This window comes from Oryx dammah, unplaced genomic scaffold (genome assembly GCF_014754425.2).
Source record: "Oryx dammah isolate SB20612 unplaced genomic scaffold, SCBI_Odam_1.1 HiC_scaffold_27, whole genome shotgun sequence".
Classification (NCBI taxonomy): domain Eukaryota; kingdom Metazoa; phylum Chordata; class Mammalia; order Artiodactyla; family Bovidae; genus Oryx; species Oryx dammah.
This window is the reverse complement of record NW_024070211.1, coordinates 9,708,123-9,734,808: the sequence shown is the minus strand read 5'-3', so window position 1 is coordinate 9,734,808 and position 26,686 is coordinate 9,708,123. Positions and strand designations below refer to the sequence as shown.

Here is a 26,686-nt window from a genome sequence, read left to right as displayed (position 1 = left end):
CAACTCAATGCTGGAAGTACTATCATTATCTCCATTACATGGATGGAGAAATTGAAGCACCTAGAAGTTAGATAACTTACTCAAGGTTACAGAGTTAATAGTAGTAGGGTCAGGATTTGAACTCAGATGGTTATGATTTAGGTCCTGTGCTCCTTTTTAAAATTGATTAACTATTTTTGGCCGCTCTGGGTCTTCGTTGCTGTGCGTGGGCTTTCTCTAGTTGTGGAGTGTGGGGGCTACCCTCTAGCTGCGATTCCTGGGCTTCCCATCGCAGTGGCTTCTCTTGCTGTGGAGCCTGGGCTCTAGGTGCTTGGGCTTCAGTGGCTGCAGCACAGGGGCTCATTAGTTGTGGCTCGTGGGCCTTACAGCGTGAACGCTTCAGCAGTTGTGATGCACGGGCTTAGCTGCTCTGAGGCATGAGGGATCTTCCTGGACCAGGGATCAAACCCATGTTCCCTGCACTGGCATGCGGCTTCTTATCCACTACACCACCAGGGAAATCCACAGGTCCTACGCCCTTAAACACTATGCTATCATGAGTCTTTAAAAGTCAGAGATGATCAAGTGGAGAATAAATAACAGCACCTAGACTCTTTCCTCTCCTCACTTCACTGTAAGGCAGAATGAGAGTGAAAGTACTGTCTTGGTTACTTTTGGGTTTAAGTTTTTGGTGAGAAATCTGGCCTGCTTCTTCCCCCAGGGAAGTGGCCAATTTCTCCTGGAAAGAGTCCTCAGCTACACTCAACAGCACATCCCCATGTTAGTGCCAGGAATATTCATTCCATCAGTGATGATTTACTGAGAATCTACTACATATTGAGCACCATTCGAGCTCTTGGGAATTTCATCCCACAAATAACAATTGTGTGTAATCATAAGTGCATAACTTCTTGGGTCATCTAACAACTTTTCCAGAGCATACCATCTTTATTTTGGCACACACTGTTTACTGTATAACACTTACTTTTCAATTTTTGGATATTTAAAAAAGATAGTTTTAACTAAACATTTTCTGTGTAATATAAAGTATGCAAATCAGACCTGTATAACTTGGTGAATTATTATGAAATGAATACAACCTTGTAATCACCACCCAGAGCAGGAAATAGAACACTGGCAATGCCCCAGAAACCCTTCCCATCACTCTCTCTCCCTCCTGCCCAAAGGGTGTCACTAACCCCTGATTTCCAACATGATAAACGAGATTGCTCACCTTAAACTTTAAAAACTTTTTTTTCCAATTTACTTATTTCTATTTTTGGCTGCACTGGGTCTTCGTTGCTATGCATGGGCTTTCTCTAGTTGAGGCAAGTGGGGGCTGCTCTCTAGCTGTGTGCTCAGGCTTCTTATTGCAGCAGCTTCTCTTGTCGCAGAGCACAGCCTCTAGGGCGTGCAGGCTTCAGTAGCTGTGGCACTCAGGCTCAGTGGTTGTGGTACATGGGCTTAGTGGCCCCAAGGCACGTGGGATCTTCCCGGACCAGGGATCAAACTGGTGTTCCCTGCACTGCAAGGTGAATTCCTAACCACTGGGCCACCAGGGAAACCCAAATTTTATATAAGTGGAATTGTACAGCATGTACTCTTGTGTTTGTCTTTTTTTACTTGATATTGTATCTGAGAGCCATTCTATGCTCTATGTAGCAGTAACCTATTCATTTTCATTGTTGTAAAGTATTCCATTATACTACAATTTATTTATCCATTATACTACTGAAGAACATTTGGTCCATCAAATAATATTGCTAGTATTATTCTTGCACACATTTTGGTACACAGATGTTTGCAGAACTGGTGCTATATAATAAGAATCGGAATTATGGAGTTACAAAATGAGTGCTCAACTTGAGTAGATCATGCTAGTTTTCTAAGAAAGTGAAAGTTGTTCAGTCGTGTCTGACTATTTGCAACCCCATGGACTATACAGTCCAAGGAATTCTCCAGGTCAGAATACTGGAGTGGGTAGCCCATTCCCTCCTCCAGGGGATCTTTCCAACCCAGGGATCGAACACAAGTCTCCCGCATTGCAGGTGGATTCTTTACCAGCTGAGCCACCAGGGAAGCCCAAGAATACAGGGGTGGGTAGTCTATCCCTTCTCCAGTGGATTTTCCCAACCCAGGAATCAAACTGGAGTATCCTGCATTCCAGGCAGATTCTTTACCAGCTGAGCTGCCAGAGAATCCCAACAATACTGGAGTGGGTTGCCATACCCCTCTTCAGGGGATCTTCCCAACCCAAGGATCAAACCCAGGTATCCCACATTGCAGGATCCCTGGGAAGGATCGTTTCTTGATCCCTTCCAAAGGCAGCGGGTCCTCCAACAGCCAACCAGCTTTCCCTAAGCATCTACTATGTGAAAGGCGTACAAAGGTGAATACTGAAAATAAGAACAGAAAGCCCTCTCATATCTGCAGCTCCCCATTATCATGAAAATAACAGGTAACTTTTAAGGAGGGCTAAATGTATCCGATATTCTTGTCTGGGAACTCCCATGGATAGAGGAGCCTGGTGGGCTACAGTCCATGCTGTTGCCAGAGTAGGACACGATTTAGCAACTAAACCACCACCACCACTGTATGCTAGGCATTTATGCTAGGCTTGCATGATGACATTACATTCTCACCACAATCCTCCAAGGGGAGGCAGTAATTTTCCTATCCAGTAGATGAGGAAATTTAGGTTCAGAGAAGTTAAGTAACTTGCCCAAAGCCACATAGCTAGCTAAGGATTGAATTTTTGGCCATACCATGTGGCTTGCAGCATCTCACATGGAACTCAGGCCCTGGCAATGAAAGCCCAGAATCCTAACCTACCAGGCCACCAGGGAACTTTCTTTTCTTCATGATCTTAAAGCATACTTACATATGTATCCTTAAAAAATGTTTTTGATTTGTACTTTTTGAACTTTATATAAGTGGAATATTCTGTGCTTTCTGACTTGCTTATTTTCATTCAATATCATACACCTGAAATTATTAGCACTAAATGCCAGTTTTTGCTCTTACGAACACTGCAGCTATGAATTCATATATACTGTCAAATAAAAAGAAACCTGGACTAAGGAAGGAGAGATTTTATTTGTAACAGTTATTGCAAGAAAGGAAAAGAATTACTGTAATAGACACAGGGAAGCTATTGCAAAGAGAAGCTCTAACCATAAGATCCACACGTGCCTCAAGGGTCAGGCAAAGAGTTTTTATTTCATCAGTTCAGTCCAGTCGCTCAGTCGTGTCCGACTCTTTGCGACCCCATGAATCGCAGCACACCAGGCCTCCCTGTCCATCACCAACTCCCGGAGTTCACTCAGATTCATGGCCATCGCGTCAGTGATGCCATCCAGCCATCTCATCCTCTGTCGTCCCCTTCTCCTCCTGCCCCCAATCCCTCCCAGCATCAAAGTCTTTTCCAGTGAGTCAACTCTTGACATGAGGTGGCCAAAGTACTGGAGTTTCAGCTTTAGCATCATTCCTTCCAAAGAAATCCCAGGGCTGATCTCCTTCAGAATGGACTGGTTGGATCTCCTTGCAGTCCAAGAGACTCTCAAGAGTCTTCTCCAACACCACAGTTCAAAAGCATCAGTTCTTCGGCACTCAGCCTTCTTCACAGTCCAACTCTCACATCCATATATGACTATTGGAAAAACCATAGCCTTGACTAGATGGACCTTAGCCGGCAAAGTAATGTCCCTGCTTTTGAATATGCTATCTAGGTTGGTCATAAGTTTTCTTCCAAGGAGTAAGCGTCTTTTAATTTCATGGCTGCAGTCACCATCTGCAGTGATTTGGAGCCCAAAAAAATAAAGTCTGACACTGTTTCCACTGTTTCCCATCTATTTCCCATGAAGTGATGGGACCGGATGCCATGATCTTCACATTCTGAATGTTGAGCTTTAAGCCAACTTTTTCACTCTCCTCTTTCACTTTCATCAAGAGGCTTTTTAGTTCCTCTTCACATTCTGCCATAATGGTGGTGTCATTTGCATATCTGCTGCTGCTGCTGCTGCTGCTAAGTCGCTTCAGTCATGTCTGACTCTGTGTGAGCCCATAGACGGCAGCCCACCAGGCTCCCCCGTCCCTGGGATTCTCCAGGCAAGAACATTGGAGTGGGTTGACATTTCCTGGAGTTATTGATATTTCTCCCGGCAATCTTGATTCCAGCTTGTGTTTCTTCCAGTCCAGCGTTTCTCATGATGTACTCTGCATAGAAGTTAAATAAGCAGGGTGACAATATACAGCCTTGACACACTCCTTTTCCTATTTGGAACCAGTCTGTTGTTCCATGTCCAGTTCTAACTGTTGCTTCCTGACCTGCATACAGATTTCTCAAGAGGCAGGTCAGGTGGTCTGGTATTCTCATCTCTCTCAAGGGAGGAGTAAATAAGGCTAGAAAGAACTTAGTGTGATGAAGCGGGATGACTGGGAATGACATATGGGACAGTAGGTCAGAAAATGCTTTACTCTGAACCCAGACTATTCTTCGGGGGCAAGGGGGCTGTTAAGGAGGAATTGCACGCAGCTCAAGCTTGGGGAGAGGAACACAGTGCGAAGTTCATGGACCTGGAGGAAGGAGAGAAGCTAAACTAAAACATTTTGTTTTTATTGATCTGTGGGGAAAAGCAGTTCATCTAAGCATTTATGAGGCAAAGAATTGAAATTTGTAGTCTGTATCCAGCCTTGCCATAGGTAAACAAGAAGGCACTCATGAGTTTTATCTAAGTCATAAAAGGAAGGTTGTCTCTTTGCAGTAAGTTGGTTCCAGAACACAAAAGGGTGGAGGGGGTTTCTTAACTTTCACTGTTTTCCAGGATCACAGGGCTTGAGCAAGGTTCAACATTGTCACTACCTCTCCGGATAAACACACGCAAGAATTTCTTTAAAATGTATAACTAGAGAACTTCCCTGGTGGTACAGGGCATATGAATCTGCCTGCCAAAGCAGGGGACACAGGTTTAAATTCCTGGCCTGGGAAGATTCCACATGCTTCAGGGCAGCTGGGCCCAGGCAACTCAGCCACTGAAGCCCACGCACCTAGAGCCTGTGCTCCACAAGAGAAGGCCCTGTGATGAGAAGCCCGCACACCACAACTGGAGAAAGACTGCGCATGGCAATGATGACCCAGGGCAGCCAAATAAATGAGTGATTTTAAAAAACAAAACATATAACTAGAAGCGGAATTTCTGAGTCGAAACATATGTGGAGTTCCACTTTTACAGAGTAATGCCAAACTGTTTTCCAAAGCAGTGGTACCAGTTTACACTTTTAACAGCGTAAGGAAGCTCCAGTTGCTCTACTTCTTCAGGATTTAAGAGAGGATTTGGGGATTTTAAAATGTTTGCCAATCTGCTGGCTATGAAGTGGGTCTCATTACATTTCCTTGATGAAATGAAATTGAGTATCTTTCATTATTAATTAGATGTTTCTCTTCTGTGAAAGGTCTCCCACCCACTTTTCAATTGGATTGCCTTTAGTTGCTTCAGTCGTGTCTGACTCTGTGCGACCCTACGGACTGCAGCCCGCCAGGCTTCTCTGGCGATGGGATGGATTCTCCAGGCAAGAGTACTGGAGTGGGTTGCCATGACCTCCTCCAGGTGATCTTCCCGACCCAGGGATAGAACCTAGGTCTCCTGCATTGCAGGCAGATTCTTTACCATCTGAATCGCCAGGGGAGCCCAGTACTGGAGTGGGTAGCCATTCCCTTCTCCTAGGGATCTTCCCAACCCAGGGATCAAACCCAGGTCTCCCGTGTTGCAGGATCCCTGGGAGGGATCATTTCTTGATCCTTTCCAATAGCAGCAAGGCCTCCAACAACCAACCAGCTTTCCCTAAGCATCTACTATGTGAAAGACGTACAAAGATGAATAATGAAAATAAGGACAGAAAGCCCTCTCATATTCGCAGCTCCCCATTATCATGAAAATAACAGGGAACTGAGCCACCAGGGAAGCCCCGGATTCTCTTTTTCTAAATGCTTTTTCCAAATCATTTTCTAAATGATTTTCTAAATGTGGGAGTTCACCAATACGTTTTGGAAGAATGAATGGATTAACGACGGAAAACACTCTAAACTGATAATTACAATTAGGTTTGGGAAATCTTAAACACTGTCCCTCCCTCAGACTTCTGATTTGATCCTCACTAATACCTGAACCGTGAACTTCCTGATGTTCAAGCTGGTTTTAGAAAAGGCAGAGGAACCAGAGATCAAATTGCCAACATCTGCTGGATCATCAAAAAAGCAAGAGAGTTCCAGAAAAACATCTATTTCTGCTTTATTGACTATGCCAAAGCCTTTGACTGTGTGCATCACAAGAAATTGTGGAAAATTCTTCAAGAGATGGGAATACCAGACCACCTGGACATGGAACAACAGACTGGTTCCGAATAGGAAAAGGAGTGTGTCAAGGCTGTATATTGTCACCCTGCTTATTTAACTTCTATGCAGAGTACATCATGAGAAATGCTGGACTGGAAGAAACACAAGCTGGAATCAAGATTGCCGGGAGAAATATCAATAACCTCAGATATGCAGATGACACCACCCTTACGGTAGAAAGTGAAGAGGAACTAAAAAGCCTCTTGATGAAAGTGAAAGAGGAGAGTGAAAAAGTTGGCTTAAAGCTCAACATTCAGAATGTGAAGATCATGGCATCTGGTCCCATCACTTCATGAGAAATGGATGGGGAAACAGTGGAAACAGTGTCAGACTTTATCTTGGGGGGCTCCAAAATCACTGCAGATGGTGACTGCAGCCATGAAATTAAAAGACGCTTACTCCTTGGAAGAAAACTTATGACCAACCTAGATAGCATATTCAATAACAGAGACATTACTTTGCCGACTAAGGTCCGTCTAGTCAAGGCTATGGTTTTTCCAATAGTCATGTATGGATGTGAGAGTTGGGACTGTGAAGAAGGCTGAGCGCTGAAGAATTGATGCTTTTGAGCTGTGGTGTTGGAGAAGACTTGAGAGTCTTTTGGACTGCAAGGAGATCCAACCAGTCCATTCTGAAGATCAGCCCTGGGATTTCTTTGGAAGGAATGATGCTAAAGCTGAAACTCCAGTACTTTGGCCACCTCATGTCAAGAGTTGACTCATTGGAAAAGACTTTGATGCTGGGAGGGATTGGGGGCAGGAGGAGAAGGGGACGACAGAGGATGAGATGGCTGGATGGCATCACGGACTCGATGGACGTGAATCTGAGTGAACTCCGGGAGTTGGTGATGGACAGGGAGGCCTGGCGTACTGCGATTCATGGGGTCGCAAAGAGTCGGACACGACTGAGCGACTGAACTGAACTGACTGACATGTATTGGAGAAAGAAATGGCAACCCACTCCGGTGTTCTTGCCTGGGACAGGGGAGCCTGGTGGGCTGCCATCCATGGGGTCGCAGAGTCGGACACGACTGAAGCGCCTTAGCAAGGGCAGCGTTCTTGTAAAGGAACGCTGTAACACCACTTCTCGGGTGACTTTTTTCATCACCACTTGCCTGTCTGTGGGAAAAGGACAGAACGACTTCACTTCGTTCGAACGTTCCCAGCTCTTTGTTCCATAACCACAAGCCCGGCTGACTGATCACCGGATACGCAATATTGCTACGTCTCATCGCCAGCTCGCGATGTTCTCGCGAGAGTTGGTTCCAGCCGATCATGTGATAGCCAAGATGGCGGTATCCAGCGAGGCCGAAGAGGAGGCGGTAGTTTATTTAGTCGTGAGCGGTATCCCCTCGGAGTTGCGGTCAGCCCAGCTTCGGAGCTACTTTAGCCAGTTCCGGGAACAGCGCGACTGTGGCTTCCTCTGTTTCCATTACCGGCATCGGCCTGAGCGGGCCCCTCCCCAGGCTGCTCGCGACTCTACCCCAACTCCTATCCGCCAGGATCTTGCCCAGACTTCACTCAACGATGCCGGTGCTCTCTCAACTCAGGACTCTAACCCTACCCGGACCCGCACCTGCTGCTGTGTCGTCTCTGTACGGGGGGCCGCTCAAGCCCAGAGGTTTCTCCGCATGTACTCGGGCCGCCGGTGGCTGGATTCTCAGGGGACTTGGTTACATGGTCGTTGTTTCATCCGCAGACTTCGGTTACCTACTGAGGCATCAGGTACCCGTGGGAAAGAGACTAGACTTGGCCTACAGGCACTGGACCAGAGGCATCTTTCCTGAGGAGTGATGAGGATAAGTTAGGACTCTCGTTAGGGCTCTTCAAGAGTTTAGATAATTTGTGGACAAAGTTTCAGGCTTAGTTTGCATGGTAGAAAAACTTGGGAAGAGAGGGGAAACAGAGGCCTATTCAGATGATCTTTCCAATTTGTTAAGTCTATTCCTAGATCCTTTCGATTTTGCACTGACATAGAGGGGTGAAAAGGAAGTCAAGTATTGTTTTTCTTGCCCCTTCTCTGTTGTCCCCCGCCCAGTCTTCTCTTGGCAAGACGTAGTTGTTGCTCAGTCTCCAACTCTTTGCAGTCCGATGGATTGCAGCATGCCAGGCTCCTCTGGCAAGATGCAAATGAAGAGACAAGGTTTTTTATTTGGACTGTTCCCATTTTCTTGGGAAATCACTTTGATATGGAAACAGGAACCACAGTGCAGGGCCCTCAAATGTATTCATTCAACAAATCTAGCCTGTGTTGATAGACTGAGTGTGACTCTAGCTTGTATGTAGAAAACAGTCGGACACAGTCTGTGCTTCGAATTCAAAAAGGAACACAGATTTATAAAAAGATAATTGTTACAGAGATGCCATTCTAATTGTTAACATTTACTGATCGCTTCCTTATTAGGCACTGTTCTAAGCCTTTCATTTTCTTATTGACGCCTGACAACTATCCTATAAGGCAGGAGCTATTGTCACCCGTTTTGTAAGTGAGGAAACTGAAGGATGCAAAAGTTATGTTACAAGATGACAGTCACAATATTAATCAGACATTTTGCTCCAGAGCCTATGCTCTTTATCTCCCTCTGCTGTGAGATGACAGAGGAGAAACTGATTTCCTAGAAGGATTAGGAAATGTGGCTTCTCATCTGGATCTTGAAATATAAACAGGAGTTTGTGGGAAAGAATGGTATTCAAAGTAAATGGTATTTACAGAGATACAGAGATGTGAAAGTCCAAAAACTTTCAGGGCATGTTAAATTGTTTGATATGATTGGAACACATGATATGAGGGTGTGCATGGGTGAGGGTTAGTGGCAGTTGAGAGTCAAAAGGTCATCAGGAACCAGATCTGAAAGAAACCTGTGAGCTTACCGAGGTCATGAGAAATGGCATAAAATTACTAGGTGGTTCTGGTCAGGAAACAGAGGAAGGGACTCTGGAAAAGTTTGAAAGGGAGAAACAGTATTAGCGAAAGGATTTAAACCTTGTCCAATTTCTGGCTTACGTGTGGCTGGAGACTTTCAGGTTTCAAGTGCCATTCTTCTCCCTGCTTTCCAAGGTTTGGGCTCTTTTCCCTTCAAGACCCGGAAGGAACTGCAGAGTCACAAAGCTAAGAGTGAAGCCTTCACACTGGCTGACCTGAGGCAGCTGCCAGAGCTGAATCCACCGGTGCTGATGCCCAATGGGAATGTTGGCACTCCCCTGCGGGTCTTTTTAGAATTAATCCAGGCCTGCCGCCTACCCCCTCGGATCATCACCCAGCTTCAGCTCCAGTTCCCCAAGACAGGTTCCTCTCGGCGCTATGGCAATGTGCCCTTCACTTATGAGGACTCAGAGACTGTGGAGCAAGAAGAGCTTGTGTACACGGCCGAGGGTGAGGAAATAGCCCAGGGAAGCTGCTTGGCAGACATACCATCCAGCTCCCATGAAGAGCCAGAGGAAGAAGAGGAAGAAGAGACACACTCAGATGACGTGAGTACAGAGAGCCCTCTTGTGCTTGCTGGCAGCTTAGAGAGGCAAACGCGTGGCTAGTGCCAATCTTCAATTGTGTATTCCGAGAGTTCTAAACCTGGGTCCTCAGGAGGCTTCTAAAGACTTTGAACTCCCTGACATTGAATATAAAACTGCATTTGCTTGTGCAGGTATATGTTTCTTTGGGAAAAGGGACCAGAGCTTTTATCCAAAGATTCTCAAAGGCATCTTCTTTTCATTGCTTCAGAAGAAATGTGAGGAGGGTCTCTTTCACTGATGAAATCTACTAAGAGATACGATCATCTAGGGAAGTAGAGGCAGAGCTAGGATGTGAACCCAGTCCCCTTCACTCCTTATCTAACTTCTGTGTGCTTTCATCACGTTGTTGAGAGGTCACCTCTGTTTTCCGACCTTGAATCTGGATTGAACGCTAGCCTCCGGTCTAACCTCATCAGTGAAAGAGATATTTCTTCTACCTCTTTCTCCAAATTTCGTTGTTCACCCATTGAATCAGGAGATTTTGTTACTTATTGGGAAACTTTTTTTTTAATGCGTACCTTGTGTAAAAAGCAATTGATCTATGTCTTCAAAGCTCCCCACTTGGAGTTACTAACACATCTGGACCACATCCTTAGTGTGGTACTGTAATGCCTTTTCTCCAGCACCTTCTCTGCAGCAGTGATTCCTGAGACTTCCTGGAATTTTAAGTGGGGCAGGAGGATTTTAAGGATTTTAAGCCAGGAGTCATTCTATCATTCCACAAGTCCAGTCAAGCAGCTGTAAACACAGGGGCTAGCATAGGATTCTAGAGACCCTCTAAGACTCATTTCCTTCCCTCAAAGAGCCTTCATTCTCCCTGAAGAGGAAGAACAAGTATCTGCAAAGGGTACATGGTATAGAATGGGTTTGCAGGCTGGTGCTGCCCCTCTCTTGGTGTACCATCTTGGGCAAATTACTTTGCTTCACTAAATCGAAGTTTCCTTATCTGTAGAATGGGAATAATGGTATTTATTCAGAGTTGTTGGGGTGATTAAAGGAGCTAAGGTATGTGAAGGGCCTGACACAGTAGACAGTAGGTATTAGTTCTTGTCCCTTCTTCCTTTGTGACATAATGTAGAAAGGCATTAACAGTGTATATTGATTAACACTGAGAAGTTCACAGACCAGTGAGAGTGCTGTGGGCCTCAGTGTGGGGGACTTCATGTGAGCTATAGCACTTGAGGAATGAGAAGGATTTAACCAAGTGTAGAAGAGGTGGTGGTAGGAGAGCAGGGCAGAGAGGCCGGGAGAGTGACGTGACCAAAAGTGCAACGATAAGAGTGAGTCAGGCTTGGGACTTCCTGGAGGTCCAATGGTTACGATTGGACGCCCGGGAAATGCTTCCAGTGCAGGGGACACAGGTTCAGTCCCTGGTCAGGGAACTAAGATCCCCACCTGCTGTGTGGTGCAGCTTTAAAAAAAAAAAAAAAAGACTAGTAGGGGAAGTGGCCAAGTATGTTGAGAAACACTCAGGGCGTAGAGAGATGTCAGGTCAGGCCCCAGGGGCCAAAAACCTGCTGCTTCTCTGAGAAATTGGGAGGAATAGAGCTGAGGTCCCATCTCTAGGACCTCCTGTGCAGCAGGCTGCCTACTTGTGGGCCTCAGGTCAGGTAGCTGGACAGGCAGGTCTCCTCTTTCCACCTTCTCCCAGGATGATGACCGGGGTGAGGAGTGGGAGCGGCACGAGGCACTGCATGAGGACGTGACGGGGCAGGAGCGGACCTCTGAGCGGCTCTTTGAGGAGGAGATCGAGCTCAAGTGGGAGAAGGGCGGCTCCGGCCTGGTGTTCTATACCGATGCCCAGTTCTGGCAGGAGGAGGAAGGAGGTAATGTAATGCTAGTACCAGGCAAGGGCAGGGGTGGTCCCTGCTGCATTCACTCAGGGCGCTCTGCTCCACACGGTGGGTTCCCTGGTGGTGAGCCTGACTAGAGGGCTAGGAAAGAGGCTTACATTGTTGTGTTTGAGAGACCAGCCATCCTTTCTAGGGGTGGTGGGTCAGGGGAGTGGAGAGAAAATGCCCTCTTCCCAATTCTGAGTGACCCTCCTAGAGGAGAGATTTGAATATACACTCCAAGTTCTAGAATGTGTGTCTGAGTCTAGATTTAACTGATAGAACTGAGAGGCCTTGGTTCACTCTGCTTGATGTTTTTCTCTCTGCAGACTTTGATGAACAGACAGCTGATGACTGGGATGTGGACATGAGCGTGTACTACGAAGCAGGTACTGGGCCTGGGCTTGCAGTACTCGGAGATGGAATGGTGCCCTGGCCATGCAGTGACACTTTACCAGACCTGCTTAGCAGAGTCTGAGACAGGGCACGAGTCTCTTAAAAGATCATCAGTTGAGTGCATTAAGTGCTGGTTGTGGGCAGTGTCTTTTTCCTTTCTGTGTGGAGGAAGGACATGTGGGCACAGCCCTCAGGGAGGTCTGATTCTGATGGGCAGGCCTGAGTAGAGTGGGAGGATCAGGAGTTCAGGCTATGGTTAAGAATTTAGATTCTGGAGTCAAGAATCACCTAGGGTTGAGACCTCCCAGGTGTCAAGTGGTTAAGACTCCCAAGTTTCCAGTGCAGAGGGCTTGGGTTCGATACCTGGTTGAAGAGCTAAGATCCCACATGCTGTGCAATGTGGCCAAAAAAAAAAAAAAAGACCTAGGGTGATTTACAAAGTGGGAGGTGAAGACCTGGGTCCTAATTCCATCTCTCATTTTTTGGCTCTGTGACTTTTATGCACCACAGTTTTTCCTCATCTGTAAAATGGCACAGCCATGGTTCTTACTCTTGGCAAGCTCCCAGTCTAATGAGAGAAATATAGTAATGACACACTATAAAGATGAATATGTAAATCTTGTGAGGAGGGCCTAGAAACCTGATTTTCCCTACTTCTACTGAGAGAGACCCTTCGACAAACTGGGCTCTGCTTCCTCAGATAGTGGAGACAAAGACGCCCGAGACTCTGTCCAAATGCGTCTGGAACGGAGGCTCCGTGATGGCCAGGAGGCCGGCTCTGTGATCAGACACCAGGTGGGCACCTTCGAGCGCCATACCAAGGTGAGCATTGTGCCCAGCCCACTGACCCCTTTCTCTCCTTTCTTTACCCCCAATCCCTCCCCTGCCCCGACAGGAGCCCCATGTCTTGAGTCTTCTCTCTTTCCTCTGCAGGGCATTGGGCGGAAGGTGCTGGAACGGCAGGGTTGGGCTGAGGGCCAGGGCCTGGGCAGCCAGTGCTCAGGTGTTCCTGACGCCCTGGATAATGATGGCCAGCACCCCAGATGCAAGCGTGGATTGGGGTGAGTATGGCTGAGGGACTTCCCTGGGAGCCTAAGCGAGCCTTTCAGCTGTACCCTGGTTCCCCCTTCCCTCTGGTTCTGGGATCGGTGCTAGAGACCCCGCAGGGATTGAACTTTAAAGCAAAATTAGAAGGAAAAAGTAGATCTGGCACTAGTCTTTTCAAGACTGGGTCATCAAGCTTGATTAAGGATGATTAATCTCCTGAGGGAGTCATTCCCTCAAGTCTGAGGAATTTGCACTTGATGATTGCTCTTAGGGAGTGACTGTAAGTCACAAAGTGGTAACAGTTGTTCTGAAGTTTGTGTACTATTTAAAATGAAAGCAGTATGTGAGGCCCCTGGTTGCTGGCACCATCAACAGATAAGATGAGGGGGCAGGAGATTTCAATGCTCTGTCTTTGGGACAAACCAGATATTTTTGGTGATGGACACGAAGCCTGGCATGCTGCAGTCCATGGGGCACAAAGAGTAGGACACGACTGAGCGACTGAGCTGAAAATACATAGTAGCTATTACCCTGTTCTTTCCCAGCCCCTTTACTGGGGTAAGAGAACAGCCCTCTCACTGAAAGACCTTTTTTTTGTTTCAGGTACCATGGAGAGAAGCTCCAGCCATTTGGGCAACCGAAGAGGCCCCGTGGAACTGGCTTGGGGCTCATCTCCACAATCTATGATGAGCCCCTACCCCAGGACCAAGGAGAGTCGCTGCTCCGTCGCCAGCCACCCACCAGCATGAAGTTTCGCACCGACATGGCTTTTGTGAGGAGTTCCAGCTGTGCCTTGAACAGCCTCTCAGAGCCTGAGTGACAGGTTCAAGGACTCCCCCTTAATCAGGATCACTCATAACTGCCCAGTGGCAGCCCTGTGCCCAGCCTTATCTTCCACTGAAGGCAGAGAGAACTCTGGGAGCAGCAGTCTGCACAGTTGTTCAGGATGCTTTGTTCAGAACTTGCCTCTGGTTGTCTACCTCAGGGACATTTTTACAAAAAGCCCCCGTTATATACTTCCCTTTAATGAAAGGAATTAATGACTCCTCCTCCTTGGTCTTCTAACCCTAGTCCCTATTTTTTGGGCTTGCTTCTGTTGCCTCCCCCAGCCCCTTGAAAAGCTGGACTGACTGAGGTTATCAGCAAAACCTTCCTGGGAGGAGGTTACCATGAAGCCCAGAAAGAGGTGGGTTAAGGACACGGAAGAGGAGAGGGCTCGTGCTCCTAAGAGACAGTCTTGGGGCGGGCTCCAGTGTCTACCCTTCACTGGCTGGGCCGGGGCAGCGGACAACCTGCCGCAGATGTGCCGGGTCTGTGACCTAACGGGAGAATTAAAAAGTTAACTACCGAATTTCTCTTTCTCTTGGGATTTGGGCCAGGAGTAAGGTGGGGAAACCCCCGGAAAAGTCCTTGCAGGGCCAAGTCGGCCCCACGCCCTAGCGTCACCACTTAGGGCGCCACAGCTCGCGGCGCCAAGCTGTGTCGTCATCGTGAGGGCGGGACTTCCTCTCCGGGCCGGGCTTTCCCGACGCCTTCCGGAAGTCGGATGCAGGTCCCGCAGGTACCTAGCCTTCTGATCCGCTCACAGCGCGCGGGTTCCCTCCTCTTCCTTAGGCGAGCCCCGGGCATCGCGGCCAGCCCGGGGCGAAGCGCACGTTGAGGGATCCCGTCGTTGCCCTCAGAGCTCGTCTCCAGTGTGGCTCCCGCCTCCCTCCCCTGCCGCGCTCAGCTGCTCCGCACGGAGCCGTGTGCCGGCCGCCCATGGCGGGAGCCGCTCCGACCACAGCGTTTGGGCAGGCGGTGATCGGCCCGCCGGGCTCGGGGAAGACCACATACTGCCTGGGCATGAGCGAGTTCCTGCGTGGGCTGGGCCGGCGCGTGGCGGTGGTGAACCTGGACCCAGCCAACGAGGGGCTGCCGTACGAGTGCGCCGTGGACGTGGGCGAGCTGGTGGGGCTGGGCGACGTGATGGACGCGCTGCAGCTGGGCCCCAACGGCGGCCTGCTGTACTGCATGGAGTACCTGGAGGCCAACCTGGACTGGCTGCGTGCCAAGCTCGACCCCCTGCGCGGCCACTACTTCCTTTTCGACTGCCCTGGCCAAGTGGAACTCTGCACGCACCACGGAGCCTTGCGCAGCATCTTCTCCCAGATGACGCAGTGGGACCTTAGGGTGCGTCTGGGGTCTAGCGGGCCTATTTTGCAGATGGAAGAACTGAGACAGGGAGGAGGACAGATGCCACGCCTCCATGTCCCTCAGTGAGGTAGGGGCCCAGATGCTTTGAAGTAAAACAGGTGTGAGTTCGAATTCTGGCTTTGCCACTGACTCCACTTTGCCACTGGACCACAATGTGGTCCTGGGCAAGTCAGTTTAATCCTTCTGAACCTCTCTTCTCATCTGTAAAATGGATGTGGCACTACCCAATTTGGGATTATTGGGAGTTTGAAGGGGTTAAGTGGAAAGTGGCGTGATGATTGTTGTTGTGACTTGGTAGGCAAAAGAAAGTGAAACAGTGGAGTCAGATGCAGTGCCCACTGGGAGGGTCAGTGCAAGGCATCTTGTAGGAAAAAGTGTTTCACCTCTCCTGGGATAAGGGTTAGCAGTGGCTGTTAGAATGAAACAGAAGGAGGAGGAGACTAATGGGAAGACTTGCCCTTTGCCCTCAGAAGTCCCCAGTCTGATGGGAGGGACAGAGGCGCTAATGTTCCCTGCCTCCTCAGGCCACTCTCACGCCTTTGCCTTGCTCCCTTCCCAGCTGACTGCTGTTCACCTGGTGGATTCTCACTATTGCACAGACCCTGCCAAGTTCATTTCGGTACTGTGTACTTCCCTGGCCACCATGCTGCACGTGGAGCTGCCCCACGTCAACCTCCTCTCCAAGATGGACCTCATCGAACACTATGGGAAGCTGGGTGAGAGATCCCGTTCTGGCAGCCCAGGGCAACAGCTGGGCTGTAGTGATGCAGAGGTCTCTGCTGAAGGAAGCTGCTTCCAGGGACCGTGTATGGCCTGGTGATAGTAGCCACAGGCAGATCTGACCTCTGCCCATTTATTTTGTGCCCCTCCGTGCCAGATACTATTCTGGGTTTTGGGGACAAGAGAGGGGTGATATGTATTATGAAAGAATTAGAAGAAAATGATGGATAGCGAGTGAATGAGAAGGAGGGTGTAAACTGCCATTTGAGCTGAGTAGTAAAAAAAAAAAGCCAGTCAAGGCAGAAGTGTCCTAGATAGGGGATCCAGTAACGATAAAGGCCCTTAGGGAAAGAGCTTTTTGTGTTCAAGGGAAAGGGGGTGGGGAGTTGGGGAGCTCAGTGGAGCTCAGAGAGTGATAGGAGGAAGCAGGGTCAGAGGGGTGGGCAGGGGCTAAAGAGGAAAGCCATTGATGAATATGAAGCAGGAGAACACCATGAACTGAAAAGGCCCTTTTAGCTGCTTTGTGAATTGAAAGAGGCAAGAATGAAAACATCCTATAGGAGGTTTTTGCAGCAACCCAGGCGGTGGTTAGTGGGAACGAAGAGAAGGAGATAGATACAAAACTTAACTCAGTAAATAGGATTTGCTGGTGGATTGGACGTAGAAGAATTAAGAATGGCTCTCACATTTCTGGGGACTGAACCAGTGGACAGATAAAGGTGGGAACAACAAAGGGAGAAGCAGGCTGGCACGAGGCAGGGGTATTGCCTAGGGTTCTAACAGCCAGCGTTTTTCTCCTGCAAAATTAGTGCTCTGCTGACTGCAGCATCAGTTCTGTAAATACCATCTTCAGCCACAAAGGAAGGGAGAGAAGAACAGTTGAAAGGAGGTTGTGGGAAGAGTGAAGTGTTGGGGCCTTGTCCAGGGAGGGTGACTGGCTGCCAGTTGGGACGCGGAAGGATGTCAGCACCTTGGAGGGGCCACCTCAGCCCAGAGTCTTGGTCCATCTCTTGGCAAGCCCAGACACCCCATTTATCTGTGTACAGATTTATGTCCTTCCAAGCCTCTCTCCCCGCTTCACAGCCTTCATTCCAGATGGCCACATGTTTGTCCTCTGCATTTCTAGCTTTGAGTCTTGCCAGTCATCTTCACAAGAGATTGAGGTACACACCAGATCAGGCAGTTGAGACCTAGAGAAGTTACATGAATAGCCCAAGGTCAGTCACTCAGCTAGCATGTTAGCTGAGAGGAAATCTAAGTGCCAGTATACCTGGCTGCAGTTTCTCCATTCTCAGTGAGAAACATACCTGTCAGGCAATCCAAGAAGTTTGTTGGAATGCCCACATGTTCTTCCTTGCAGGCACGGGGGTGTCAGTTTCTAATCAGGGCTGGTAAGAATACAGAAAGCAGAGCTCAGGGTGTGAGTCAGTTGGTTCCGACAGCCAGATTCCCTCAACTGACTTTAGGACAGATCTGCTGACTTCCCAGCTGCTTGAGTCTTCCAGGCAGAAATGGATAATATGGGAAGGCCCACTTTGCTTCTCTTAAGAGGAAGTTTGTATTCATAGAACTGAGTTCAGGGACCTCTGAGTCATCTATTCTGATCTTCTCATTTTATGCTAAGAAGGAAGTGGCCCAGAAAGGGAAAGTCATTTTCCCAAGAGGCCAGCTTGCTAGATAGATGACTTAGAGTGTGTGTGCCTGGTCCAGGGGGTACTGCCTGGCTGTGAGCCTCGTGAGGCAGGGACCAGGCAGTGTTATTGGTACATGTTCAGTCTTATTACCATTGATCAGGCACTTCTCTGAACCAGGCACTGAGGTTTATGGCAATTAATCTTCACAGTAGCCTCATGAGGTGGGTAACTGCCCACGGAGCTAGTAAATGGCAGCGCCAACAAGTGAAATCAGTTGTTTTCTCTTAGTAAGTTCATTTCACTGCCTCAACAAATATTTGTTGAATGAATGAATGAATGAGTGAGTGAATGAAGGTAAAAGAAGAAAGAAAAAAATATTCCCTGTTCTCAGGTCTTTTGCCTGATGCCAGCTGCTCCTAATACCAGTTTCTCTTCTCTTTTTTTCTTTTTTAATTGAAATATAATGGACTTACAATGTTGTGTTAACAAAGTGATTCAGTTATACATATATATATATTCTTTTTCGTATTCTTTTCCATTGTGGTTTATCTTTATCATAGGATATTGAATAGAGTTCCCGTGCTAACCAGTTTCTATTCTTAGCCTTCAACCTGGACTACTACACAGAGGTCCTGGACCTCTCCTACCTGCTGGACCATCTTGCTTCGGATCCTTTCTTCCGCCACTACCGGCAGCTCAATGAGAAACTGGTGCAGCTCATTGAAGACTACAGCCTAGTCTCCTTCATCCCTCTCAATATCCAGGTACAAGCATACTTTTTTTTTTTTCTTTCTCTCTTTCTTTTTTCTGGACATGCTGCGCAACTTGTGGAATCCCCAACCACGGACTGAACCTGGGCCTTGGACAGTGAAAGCTCAGAGTGCTAACTGCTGGATGGACAGAGAAGTCCCTAAGGACATCTCAGTTTTTTTGCACTTTGCTTTACTGTACTTCACAGCTACTGCTTTTTTCTTTTTTTTTAACGAATTGCAGGTGGCAAACCTGCATTCAACAAGTGTATGTTCCAACAGCATTTGCTCACTTTATGTCTCTATCTCACACTTTGATGATTCTCACAATATTTTAAGCTTTTTCATTATTATTATTATATTTGTTATGATGATCTGTGATTGGTGATCTTTAATGTTACTCTCTACAGTCCTTTGGGGCACCATCAACTACACCCATATAAGACAGTGAACTTAATCCACAGATGGCGTGTGGATTTTGACACGTATTTTGACAGCTTCACTGACTGGCTGTTCCCTCATCTCGCTCCCTCTCCTTGGGCCGCCTTATTTCCTAAAACACAGCAATGTGGAAATTAGGCCAGTTAATAACCCTACACTGGCTTCTGTGTTCAAGTGAAAGGAAGAGCTTCACGTCTCTGACTTTAAAAGCTAGAAATACTTAAAATCAGTGAGGAAGCCATGTCAAAAAGCTAAGAAAGGCCGAAAGCTAGGCCTCTGGTGCCAAACGGTTTGCCACGTTGTAAATGCAAAGGAAAAATTCATGAAGGAAATCAGAAGTGCTGCTTCAGTGAACACAGGAGTGGTAAGAAAGCACAACAGAAATCTTTCAGCATATCAGAAAGCTGATATGAAGAAGCATATCAGAAAGCTGATATCGAGAAAGTTTTAGAGGTCTGAATAGATCAAACTAGCCATAGCATTTCCGTAAGCCAAAGCCCAATCCAGAGCAAGGCCCTACCTAACTCCTTCCAGTTCTTTGAAGGCTGAGAGGTGAGGAAGCTACAGAAGAAAAGTTTGAAACTTGCAGAGGTTGGTTCCTGAGGTTTAAGGAAGGAAGCCATCCCAGTAACATGAAAGTGTAAGTAAAGCAGCAAGTGCTAAGGAGAAGCTGCAGCAAATTATCCAGAAGATCTCGCTAAGATAATTAATGAAGGTGACGTCACTCAACAGATTCTCAGTGTAGACAAAACAGCCTTAAACTGGAAGATGTTATCTAGGACTTTGTAGCTAGAGAGGAGTCAGTGCCTGGCTGAAAGGGACAGGCTGACTCTTGTTAGGGACTAATGCATCTCGTGACTTTAAGTTGAAGCCAGAGCTCATTTACCATTCTCAAAATCCTAGGGCCCTTAAGAATTCTGTTAAATCTACTTTGTCTGTGCTTTATAAATGGAACAACAAAGCCTGGATACACAGCACATCTGTATATATGTTTTACTAAATATTTTAAGCCTGCTATTGAGACCTACTACTCAGAAAAAAAGATGCTTTTCATAATATTGCTACTCATTGACAAGACACCTATTCACCCAGGGGCTGTGATAGAGAAGTTTTCATGCCTGCCAACACAGCATCCATTCTGCAGCCTGTGGATCAAGGAGTCATTTTGACTTTCAAGTCTTGGTATTTAAGAAATACATTTCTGAAGGGTATAGCTGCCATAGATGGTGATTATGCTCATGGTTCTGGGAGAAGTAAATTGAAAATCTCCTGGAAAGGATCCCCATTCTAGATGTCATTAAAAACATCTGTGATTCATGGGAACAGGTCAAAATTTCAACATTAACAGGAGTTTGGAAGACATTGATTCCAGCCCTTGTGGGTGACTGAGGGGTTCAAAACTTCTGTGGAGGAAGTAATTGCAGATTGGTAGAAACGGCAAGAGAACTAGAATTAGAAGAGCCTGAAGCTGTGACTGAATTGCTACAATCTCATGAAAAAACTTGAATGGATGAGTTCCTTCTCAGAGATGAGCAAAGCAAGTGGTTTCTTGAGATGGAAACTCTTGGTGAAGATACTGTGAAGGATGAAATGGCAACAAAGGATTTCGAATGTCACATGAACTCGGTTGATCAGTAGCAGCAGGGTTTCAGAGGACTGACTCCCAAGTTTGAAAGAAGTTCTCCTGTCATGCTATTAAATGCTGTCAAACAGCACTGCACGCTACAGGGAAATGGTTCATAAAAAGAAGAGTCCATTGATGCTGCACACTTCACTGTTGTCTTACTTTAAGAAACTGCCACAACCATCTCAGCCTTCAGCCACCACCACCCTGATCAGTCAGCAGCCTTCAACATGGAGGCAAGACCCTCAACCGGCAAAAAGATTATGACTCACTGAAGGCTCAGATGGTAGTTAGCATTTTTTAGCAATAAAGTACTTCCTGATTAAGGTATTTTCTTTTAGACATAATTGTACATTTAGTAGACTACAGTATAGCATGAACACGACTTTTATATGCACTAGGAAGCTGAAATATTCATGTGACACACTTGATCGTGGGATTTGCTTTATTGGAATACTCTAGAACCCAACCCACAGTATCTCCGAGGTGTGCTTGTACTAGGCACTAGGACAACTCCTCCCTTGGCTATTGGCTCTGAAGTGCCTGGGACTGCGCTTCCAGACCAAGGCTATAGGAAGCTTTGAGGCCTCAAACAGTCGTCTTTGTCCTGGGTTCAGCTATCATTCAGTCTCGTTGGTTTTGAGACCAGTGGGAGGCAGGATTCCAGTCAAGAGGGTGGACCAGACTTTGGCCCTATCTGTTCTGTTTTGCTGGGTTCTCTCCACATATGTTACCTCCTCTGTGTGAAAATGGATAAGTTCAGAAAGTCCCCAGCAAGGGACTTGACCAAGGCCTGAGACAAGTCTTTCAGGCTTTTTCCAGATGGGCAACTGTCTGTTGACTTTACAAAATAGTACCCAACCTGTGTGTCTCTCACCTTGTGCCCTGCAAAGGGAACCTGAGAGAAAAAGGTGCGTGTTAGATTCCTTTCTGCTGTGGGTGGACTTAAAAGAACTTGTCTCTTCTGTTCAGTGCCACACTTTTTTCCTCTACCATGAGAAGGTGAACCCTATAATATTAATCGTACAATTTACAACTTGTTGAAGGCTTTCTGTGTTAGATATTGTGTGTGTGTGCCGAGGACTGTCGCATGCGCTCTTTTGATCTCTTTCCCATCATGTGATGTAGGGACCATCCTTACCACTTTTACATGGAGGAACAAATAAGTTGCATGCATATTTACTGGGTGCCTGCTGTGAGCTAAGTGCTATGCCAGGCATTGGGGATGCCTGGGCAAACAAGTTCCTGACCTCATGGGGTGCACAGTCCAGTGGGGCAGTTACTAACTTGTTAATAGTAAGATGGTAGGCTCATAGCTACAGTGGGGATAACCCAGGGGATGGTGAGTATGCATGGAGGAGCTTAGCTGTTCTAATTTGGGTGAAGTGTGCATGGAGGAGCTTATCTGTTCTAATTTGGGTGAGTTGGTAGTCAGGAAAGAAGGGGTGTAGTCGGGCCTCTGGTGACACTGAAGATATATTCTAGGCCAAGGAAGCTGCATGGACTAGAGGCTTCACGAGGCAAGATGGAGGGAGCATATTTGGAGAATGCAGTTGGTTTGGTACAACCTCAGTTCCACATACCTCTGTTTCTCTCCTCCCTGCTCAGGACAAGGAGAGTATCCAACGGGTGCTGCAGGCTGTGGATAAAGCCAACGGCTACTGCTTTGGGGTCCAGGAGCAGCGGAGCCTGGAGGCCATGATGTCTGCCGCCATGGGAGCTGACTTCCACTTCTCCTCGTATCCTTCCTCACTAGCCTCCACCATGGCCAAGAGCAGGAGGCCGGGGCTGAGGAGTGGCCACGTCTGCCCTTACAGATGACTGGATTCCTTCTGACCAGTGGGCTCCCTGGTGGCTGCTCCCTTGGAAGGCTTCAGGGTTGTTTGTACCTGAGGATAAAGTAGGACACTGATCAGAAGGAGCAACAAATACAGAGGCCCAGCCATGAAAGGGCACTGGTCACGTGGGAGAGACACAAGGGCTTCAGTTTGCCTGGTGTCTTGAACGTGAAGGAGAAGGGGAGATGCAGTGGTCAAGGGAGGTGGGCAGTGGAGGAGTGTGGACTTCGGTCTGTGGGTGGCCAGTGGGAACCAGCATCCTACCGATGAGCTGAGCATGATGTGATCAGATGTCCATTTTTGAAAAGCACTGATGGCTCAGAGGTTAAAGCATCTGCCTGCAATGCGGGAGACCTGGGTTCAATCCCTGGGTTGGGAAGATCCCCTGGAGAAGGAAATGGCAACCCACTCCAGTATTCTTGCCTGGAAAATCCCATGGACAGAGGAGCCTGGTAGGCTACAGTCCATGGGGTCGCAAGGAGTTAGACACGACTGAGCAACTTCACTTTCTAAGTACAGAAAGTGCATTTAAGGAATGTGATTGGGAGCAGGAGCATTTTTAGTCTCCAGGTGAGGACGGTGTGAGAGTAGAAAAGTAGTGAGTAAAAAACGGAGTAGAGAGTAGTAGTGAGAATAGAAAAAAGGGTGTGGCCTGGGAAAAATACTAAGGCGATAGACAACCAGAGCTGGTGACCAGGTGGCTATAGGGTAGAAGGAGGTGGAGCAGAAGGTAGACCCAGGTGGCAGGGGTGGTTGTAGGGCTTCCCTGGTGGCTTGCCTGGTAAAGGATGTGCCTGCAGTGCAAGTTTGATCCCTGGATGGGGAAAACCTCCAGCTCCTGGAGGGGCATGGCTACCCACTCCAGTATCCTTGCCTGGAGAATTCCATGGACACAGAAGCCTGATGCTCTGTGGTCCATGGGGTCACAGACAGACACGATGAGCGATTAACACTTTGACTTTTCAGGGGTGGTTGTGCTCACTGAGGCAAGAAATGGAAGAGGAGAGGGCAGGTTTTTCAGGTGGGGAGCAGGGGTGGGAGCTGAGGGCTGTGCCGTGTTTGAGGGGCATGGCTCCAGAGCCTGTGCCACAACACAGAGCCGGGAGGTTGGCGCGCTCCAGTTCTCTGCTGCTCAGCAGTGTGGGGAAAAGGCACAAAGCGGAGCATGTGGGTCTAGATGCTTCAAGGGACTTCCCAGACCAGTTGGTCCCCTTGGCCTGAAGCTATAATTATGAGGAAGGGAACAGGATGGGAGAAACCTGCCAGACACAGCTGGGAGGCAGGCATCACAGAGATCAGATCCTTCCCAGACCAGTTCCCCATCCTTGCCTGTGCTGTCAGCCTTGACAAGCCCCCCCATCAGCACCCTGGGCCTCCAGGAGAAGTACCTGGCGCCCTCAGAGCAGTCAGTGGAGCAGGAGGCCATGCAGCTGTAGCAGCAAGCTGGGCTCCAGAGGACGAGACACACGACCCAGCGCTGGGGTGGGTGGCGGCTCCCAGTGACGAACTGGATGGCTCAGCAGCTGCAGATCCAAGAGCAGCCCTCCAGGCCAGAGCTGGAAGGCGCGGGGAGACTCAGGCCTGCGGAGGACTTCTGGCCTGAAGCCAGATGTGCCGCCAAGCAGAGCACCAGTCACACCCTGGTGAGCTCTGGGTGCTGCCACCGGGCATTCAGCACTGACCCACTCAGGCTGTGATGGAATGTGCTGCAATACAAGAGCTTACTTTCTGCTTCTTGTGGCTTCCAAACTTTCCTTCCGCCACCCTGGCCAAGGGAGGTGGGAACGTGGGAAGGCTGCCTTTCCTCAGAAGAGGCCTGTTTCTTCGTACTCCAGGGCAGGGTCGCCCCCAAGCCCAGGATCATGCTGGAGGGATGACTCAGCCTCCAGTTGTGCTCCTTTGTTCATCTTCAGCGCTAACAGTGAACTCAAGCCTGAGCTTTCACAAGCACCACTTCCTAGCAGATCTTGCATTGTTTTATTTTATTGTTTATTTCACAGTTTTATTCTTTTGAGGGGCAAGTGTTAGTTTTCCATTTATAGTAATGATTAAAGTTGAATGAAGTTATTTATACAAAATGAGTTGTTGAAAGAAAAATATTAGTATATAATACGGTATCATGAAGGCTGTGACAAAAATTACGTTGACTCAGGTTGGAAATACTGGTACTTGCTTCTGGTTGGGTGTTGCAGCTAGTTGGGTTCAATTCCTATTTTCAACCATAGGTGGCGCCCCAGGCTTTCTTTTCTTTCTTTCTTTTTTAATTTTAATGTTCTTTCAGTTGTAGCCTGGAGGCAGAAGGGGACAGATGGCAGTTGTGCCAGTAGTCTTATTTGCAGACACTCAGGCCTGTTAACACATGGGATGGGCTTCGCATTTCACAAAGAGCTTCCACACAGACAGTCCTCATATGACCCTCACAGGAACGCCTAGGGATACAGATGAGACGGGAAATAGTGCTAAGCTCCACTTTACATGAGGAAACAGAAAACAGAGGAGTTTGAACCTCGGTCAACCTGGCTCTCACACTCGCTCTGCTGACTTCTTAAATGGTGAATCCTTAGTGGTGAAAAGTCACGGCCCCTTCTCCCACGGGATTCGTAGCCAATCAGGAGAAAGAATTTAGACACCTGTAGAGTATCCCTGAGTCGTAAATCAGGGGGAACTGTTCTGAAGTGGCCTTGAGATGGGGGTGACTGAGCTTTGCTTTCTTAGTTTTGCCATCAGAGCACAAGGCAGAGGGGAAGGGGCCATAGGAGGCTCTTTGGACTGGAACAGTATGAAAGCAGTCGACCTCGACTCCCACGCCTGGCAGGATACAGGATAATAACTGGGTACTACTTCCCCCGCCTCTTTCATCTGAGGAGTTCAAAGCACCTCACCCCTATTAACACTGTACACAGTAGGTGGGGAGTATCAACAGGGCAAGCCAGGGAAACTGAGGCCAGGAGGCACTACCTGGGGCTGTCTGAGTCACCTGTGAGGCCTGGAGCCTGGGAATCATGACGCCCAGGCTCTTGGACAAAGCCCTCATCAGTTAAGGCGTGAGGGTGGGTGCTGTGTGTTTGAAGCTGGTACCAAAAGTTGTGGTCAGGGGTTTTGATGCTTACCCCGAACTAGAGGCCCCAGCCACCACCAAAACACACCAGATGGAAGAAAGGCGTCATGTAGAACTTTATGGCCTCATATGCAAGCACCCTCAGCATCAGCGAGTGGAGAAGGATGGAAACACTCCAAGCTTTATTTTCAGGCCTTGGTGTGACAACAAGGGTGTGTCTCCTCCAGTGGATGGAGCTCTGACCACTTCCCACTGATAGCAACATGATTTTCTGTTCCCCTGTTAGGACGAGGGGGACAGCACAGTGCAGAAAAGCAGAGGCATCTGAGTTGCAGGTGAGGTGTGCTCAGCGTGATAGAGGCAGGGTCAGAGAAAGACGGCTTTCCTTGTGGTAAATCCTGCAACGCGGGAGACCTGGGTTCGATCCCTGGGTTGGGAAGATTCCCTTAGAGAAGAGAAAGGCTACCCACTCCAGTATTCTGGCCTAGAGAATTCATGGACTGTATAGTCCATGGGGTCGCAAAGAGTCGGACACGGCTGAGTGACTTTCTTTAGGGCTTCTCTTGTGGCTCAGTTGGTAAAGAATCTGCCTGTAATACAGGAGACCTGGGTTCGATTCCTGGGTTGGGAAGATTCCCTGGAGAAGGAAATGGCAACCCACTCCAATATTCTTGCCTGGAGAATCCCATGGACAGAGGAGCCTGGCAGGCTACAGTCCATCGGGTTACAAGAGTCAGACGCAACTTGAGACTAAACCACCAGAGAAAGACTACCCTCAATTTGGCAGCAAGTGACAACTGTCCTTAAGATTTCTTTTTTTCTTTTCCCTAATAGAAAAAATACTTGGAAAATGAAAGTAATAAATTTTCTATTCAAATGTATAAATATATTTTGTGTTTTTCCTTTCAGTCTATTTTTCTATACATTCAGAGGGATAGCTATAGCATTTATATATGTGGGATATATTGTTATGGCTTTATAACCTTTTTTCAGTTAATATTTTTTCATGTAATTAGAACTAGAAAAATCTTAAAATCTTTTTTAACTTTTATATTAGAATATGACTGATTAACAATGTTGTGATAGTTTCAGGTGGACAGCAAAGGGATTCAGCCATATACATACATGTATCTATTTTCCCCCAAACTCCCCTCCTATCCAGGCCTGCCACATGATATTGAGCAGAGCTCCCTGTGTGTACAGAAGGTCCTTGTTGAAAACTAGAAAAACCTTTTTTAAGGTCATGATAATATTCTATAATATGATTAAAAC

The 26,686-nt window shown here is 47.7% G+C and overlaps 2 protein-coding genes across 2 annotated transcripts; both read left to right on the top strand.

The window, feature by feature from the left end:
- Positions 1 to 7,627: 7,627 nt before the first annotated feature.
- On the top strand, positions 7,628 to 14,505 carry GPATCH3 (G-patch domain containing 3). The gene is made up of 7 exons (XM_040229713.1): positions 7,628 to 8,094; positions 9,428 to 9,840; positions 11,531 to 11,705; positions 12,041 to 12,100; positions 12,808 to 12,929; positions 13,041 to 13,168; positions 13,758 to 14,505. Exons 1-7 carry the CDS (start codon positions 7,659 to 7,661, stop codon positions 13,972 to 13,974), a joined length of 1,551 nt encoding a protein of 516 aa, XP_040085647.1. The 5' UTR covers positions 7,628 to 7,658; the 3' UTR covers positions 13,975 to 14,505.
- An 87-nt stretch (positions 14,506 to 14,592) lies between these two features.
- Positions 14,593 to 25,672, top strand: GPN2 (GPN-loop GTPase 2). Its single transcript, XM_040229714.1, has 5 exons — positions 14,593 to 15,326; positions 15,910 to 16,066; positions 18,308 to 18,468; positions 22,127 to 22,257; positions 23,720 to 25,672. Exons 1-5 carry the CDS (start codon positions 14,916 to 14,918, stop codon positions 23,790 to 23,792), a joined length of 933 nt encoding a protein of 310 aa, XP_040085648.1. The 5' UTR covers positions 14,593 to 14,915; the 3' UTR covers positions 23,793 to 25,672.
- Positions 25,673 to 26,686: the final 1,014 nt, after the last annotated feature.

What these genes read in the sequence shown, in the direction of transcription:
- GPATCH3 (XM_040229713.1), top strand. Translation starts at nt 7,659, where the DNA reads ATGGCGGTATCCAGCGAGGCCGAAGAGGAGGCGGTAGTTTATTTAGTC. An exon ending in GAGCGTGTACTACGAAGCAG is followed by an intron (nt 12,101 to 12,807) that starts GTACTGGGCCTG and finishes CTGCTTCCTCAG; the next exon opens with ATAGTGGAGACAAAGACGCC. An exon ending in CCTTCGAGCGCCATACCAAG is followed by an intron (nt 12,930 to 13,040) that starts GTGAGCATTGTG and finishes TTTCCTCTGCAG; the next exon opens with GGCATTGGGCGGAAGGTGCT.
- GPN2 (XM_040229714.1), top strand. Translation starts at nt 14,916, where the DNA reads ATGGCGGGAGCCGCTCCGACCACAGCGTTTGGGCAGGCGGTGATCGGC. An exon ending in CGAACACTATGGGAAGCTGG is followed by an intron (nt 16,067 to 18,307) that starts GTGAGAGATCCC and finishes TTCTATTCTTAG; the next exon opens with CCTTCAACCTGGACTACTAC. An exon ending in TCATCCCTCTCAATATCCAG is followed by an intron (nt 18,469 to 22,126) that starts GTACAAGCATAC and finishes CTCCCTGCTCAG; the next exon opens with GACAAGGAGAGTATCCAACG.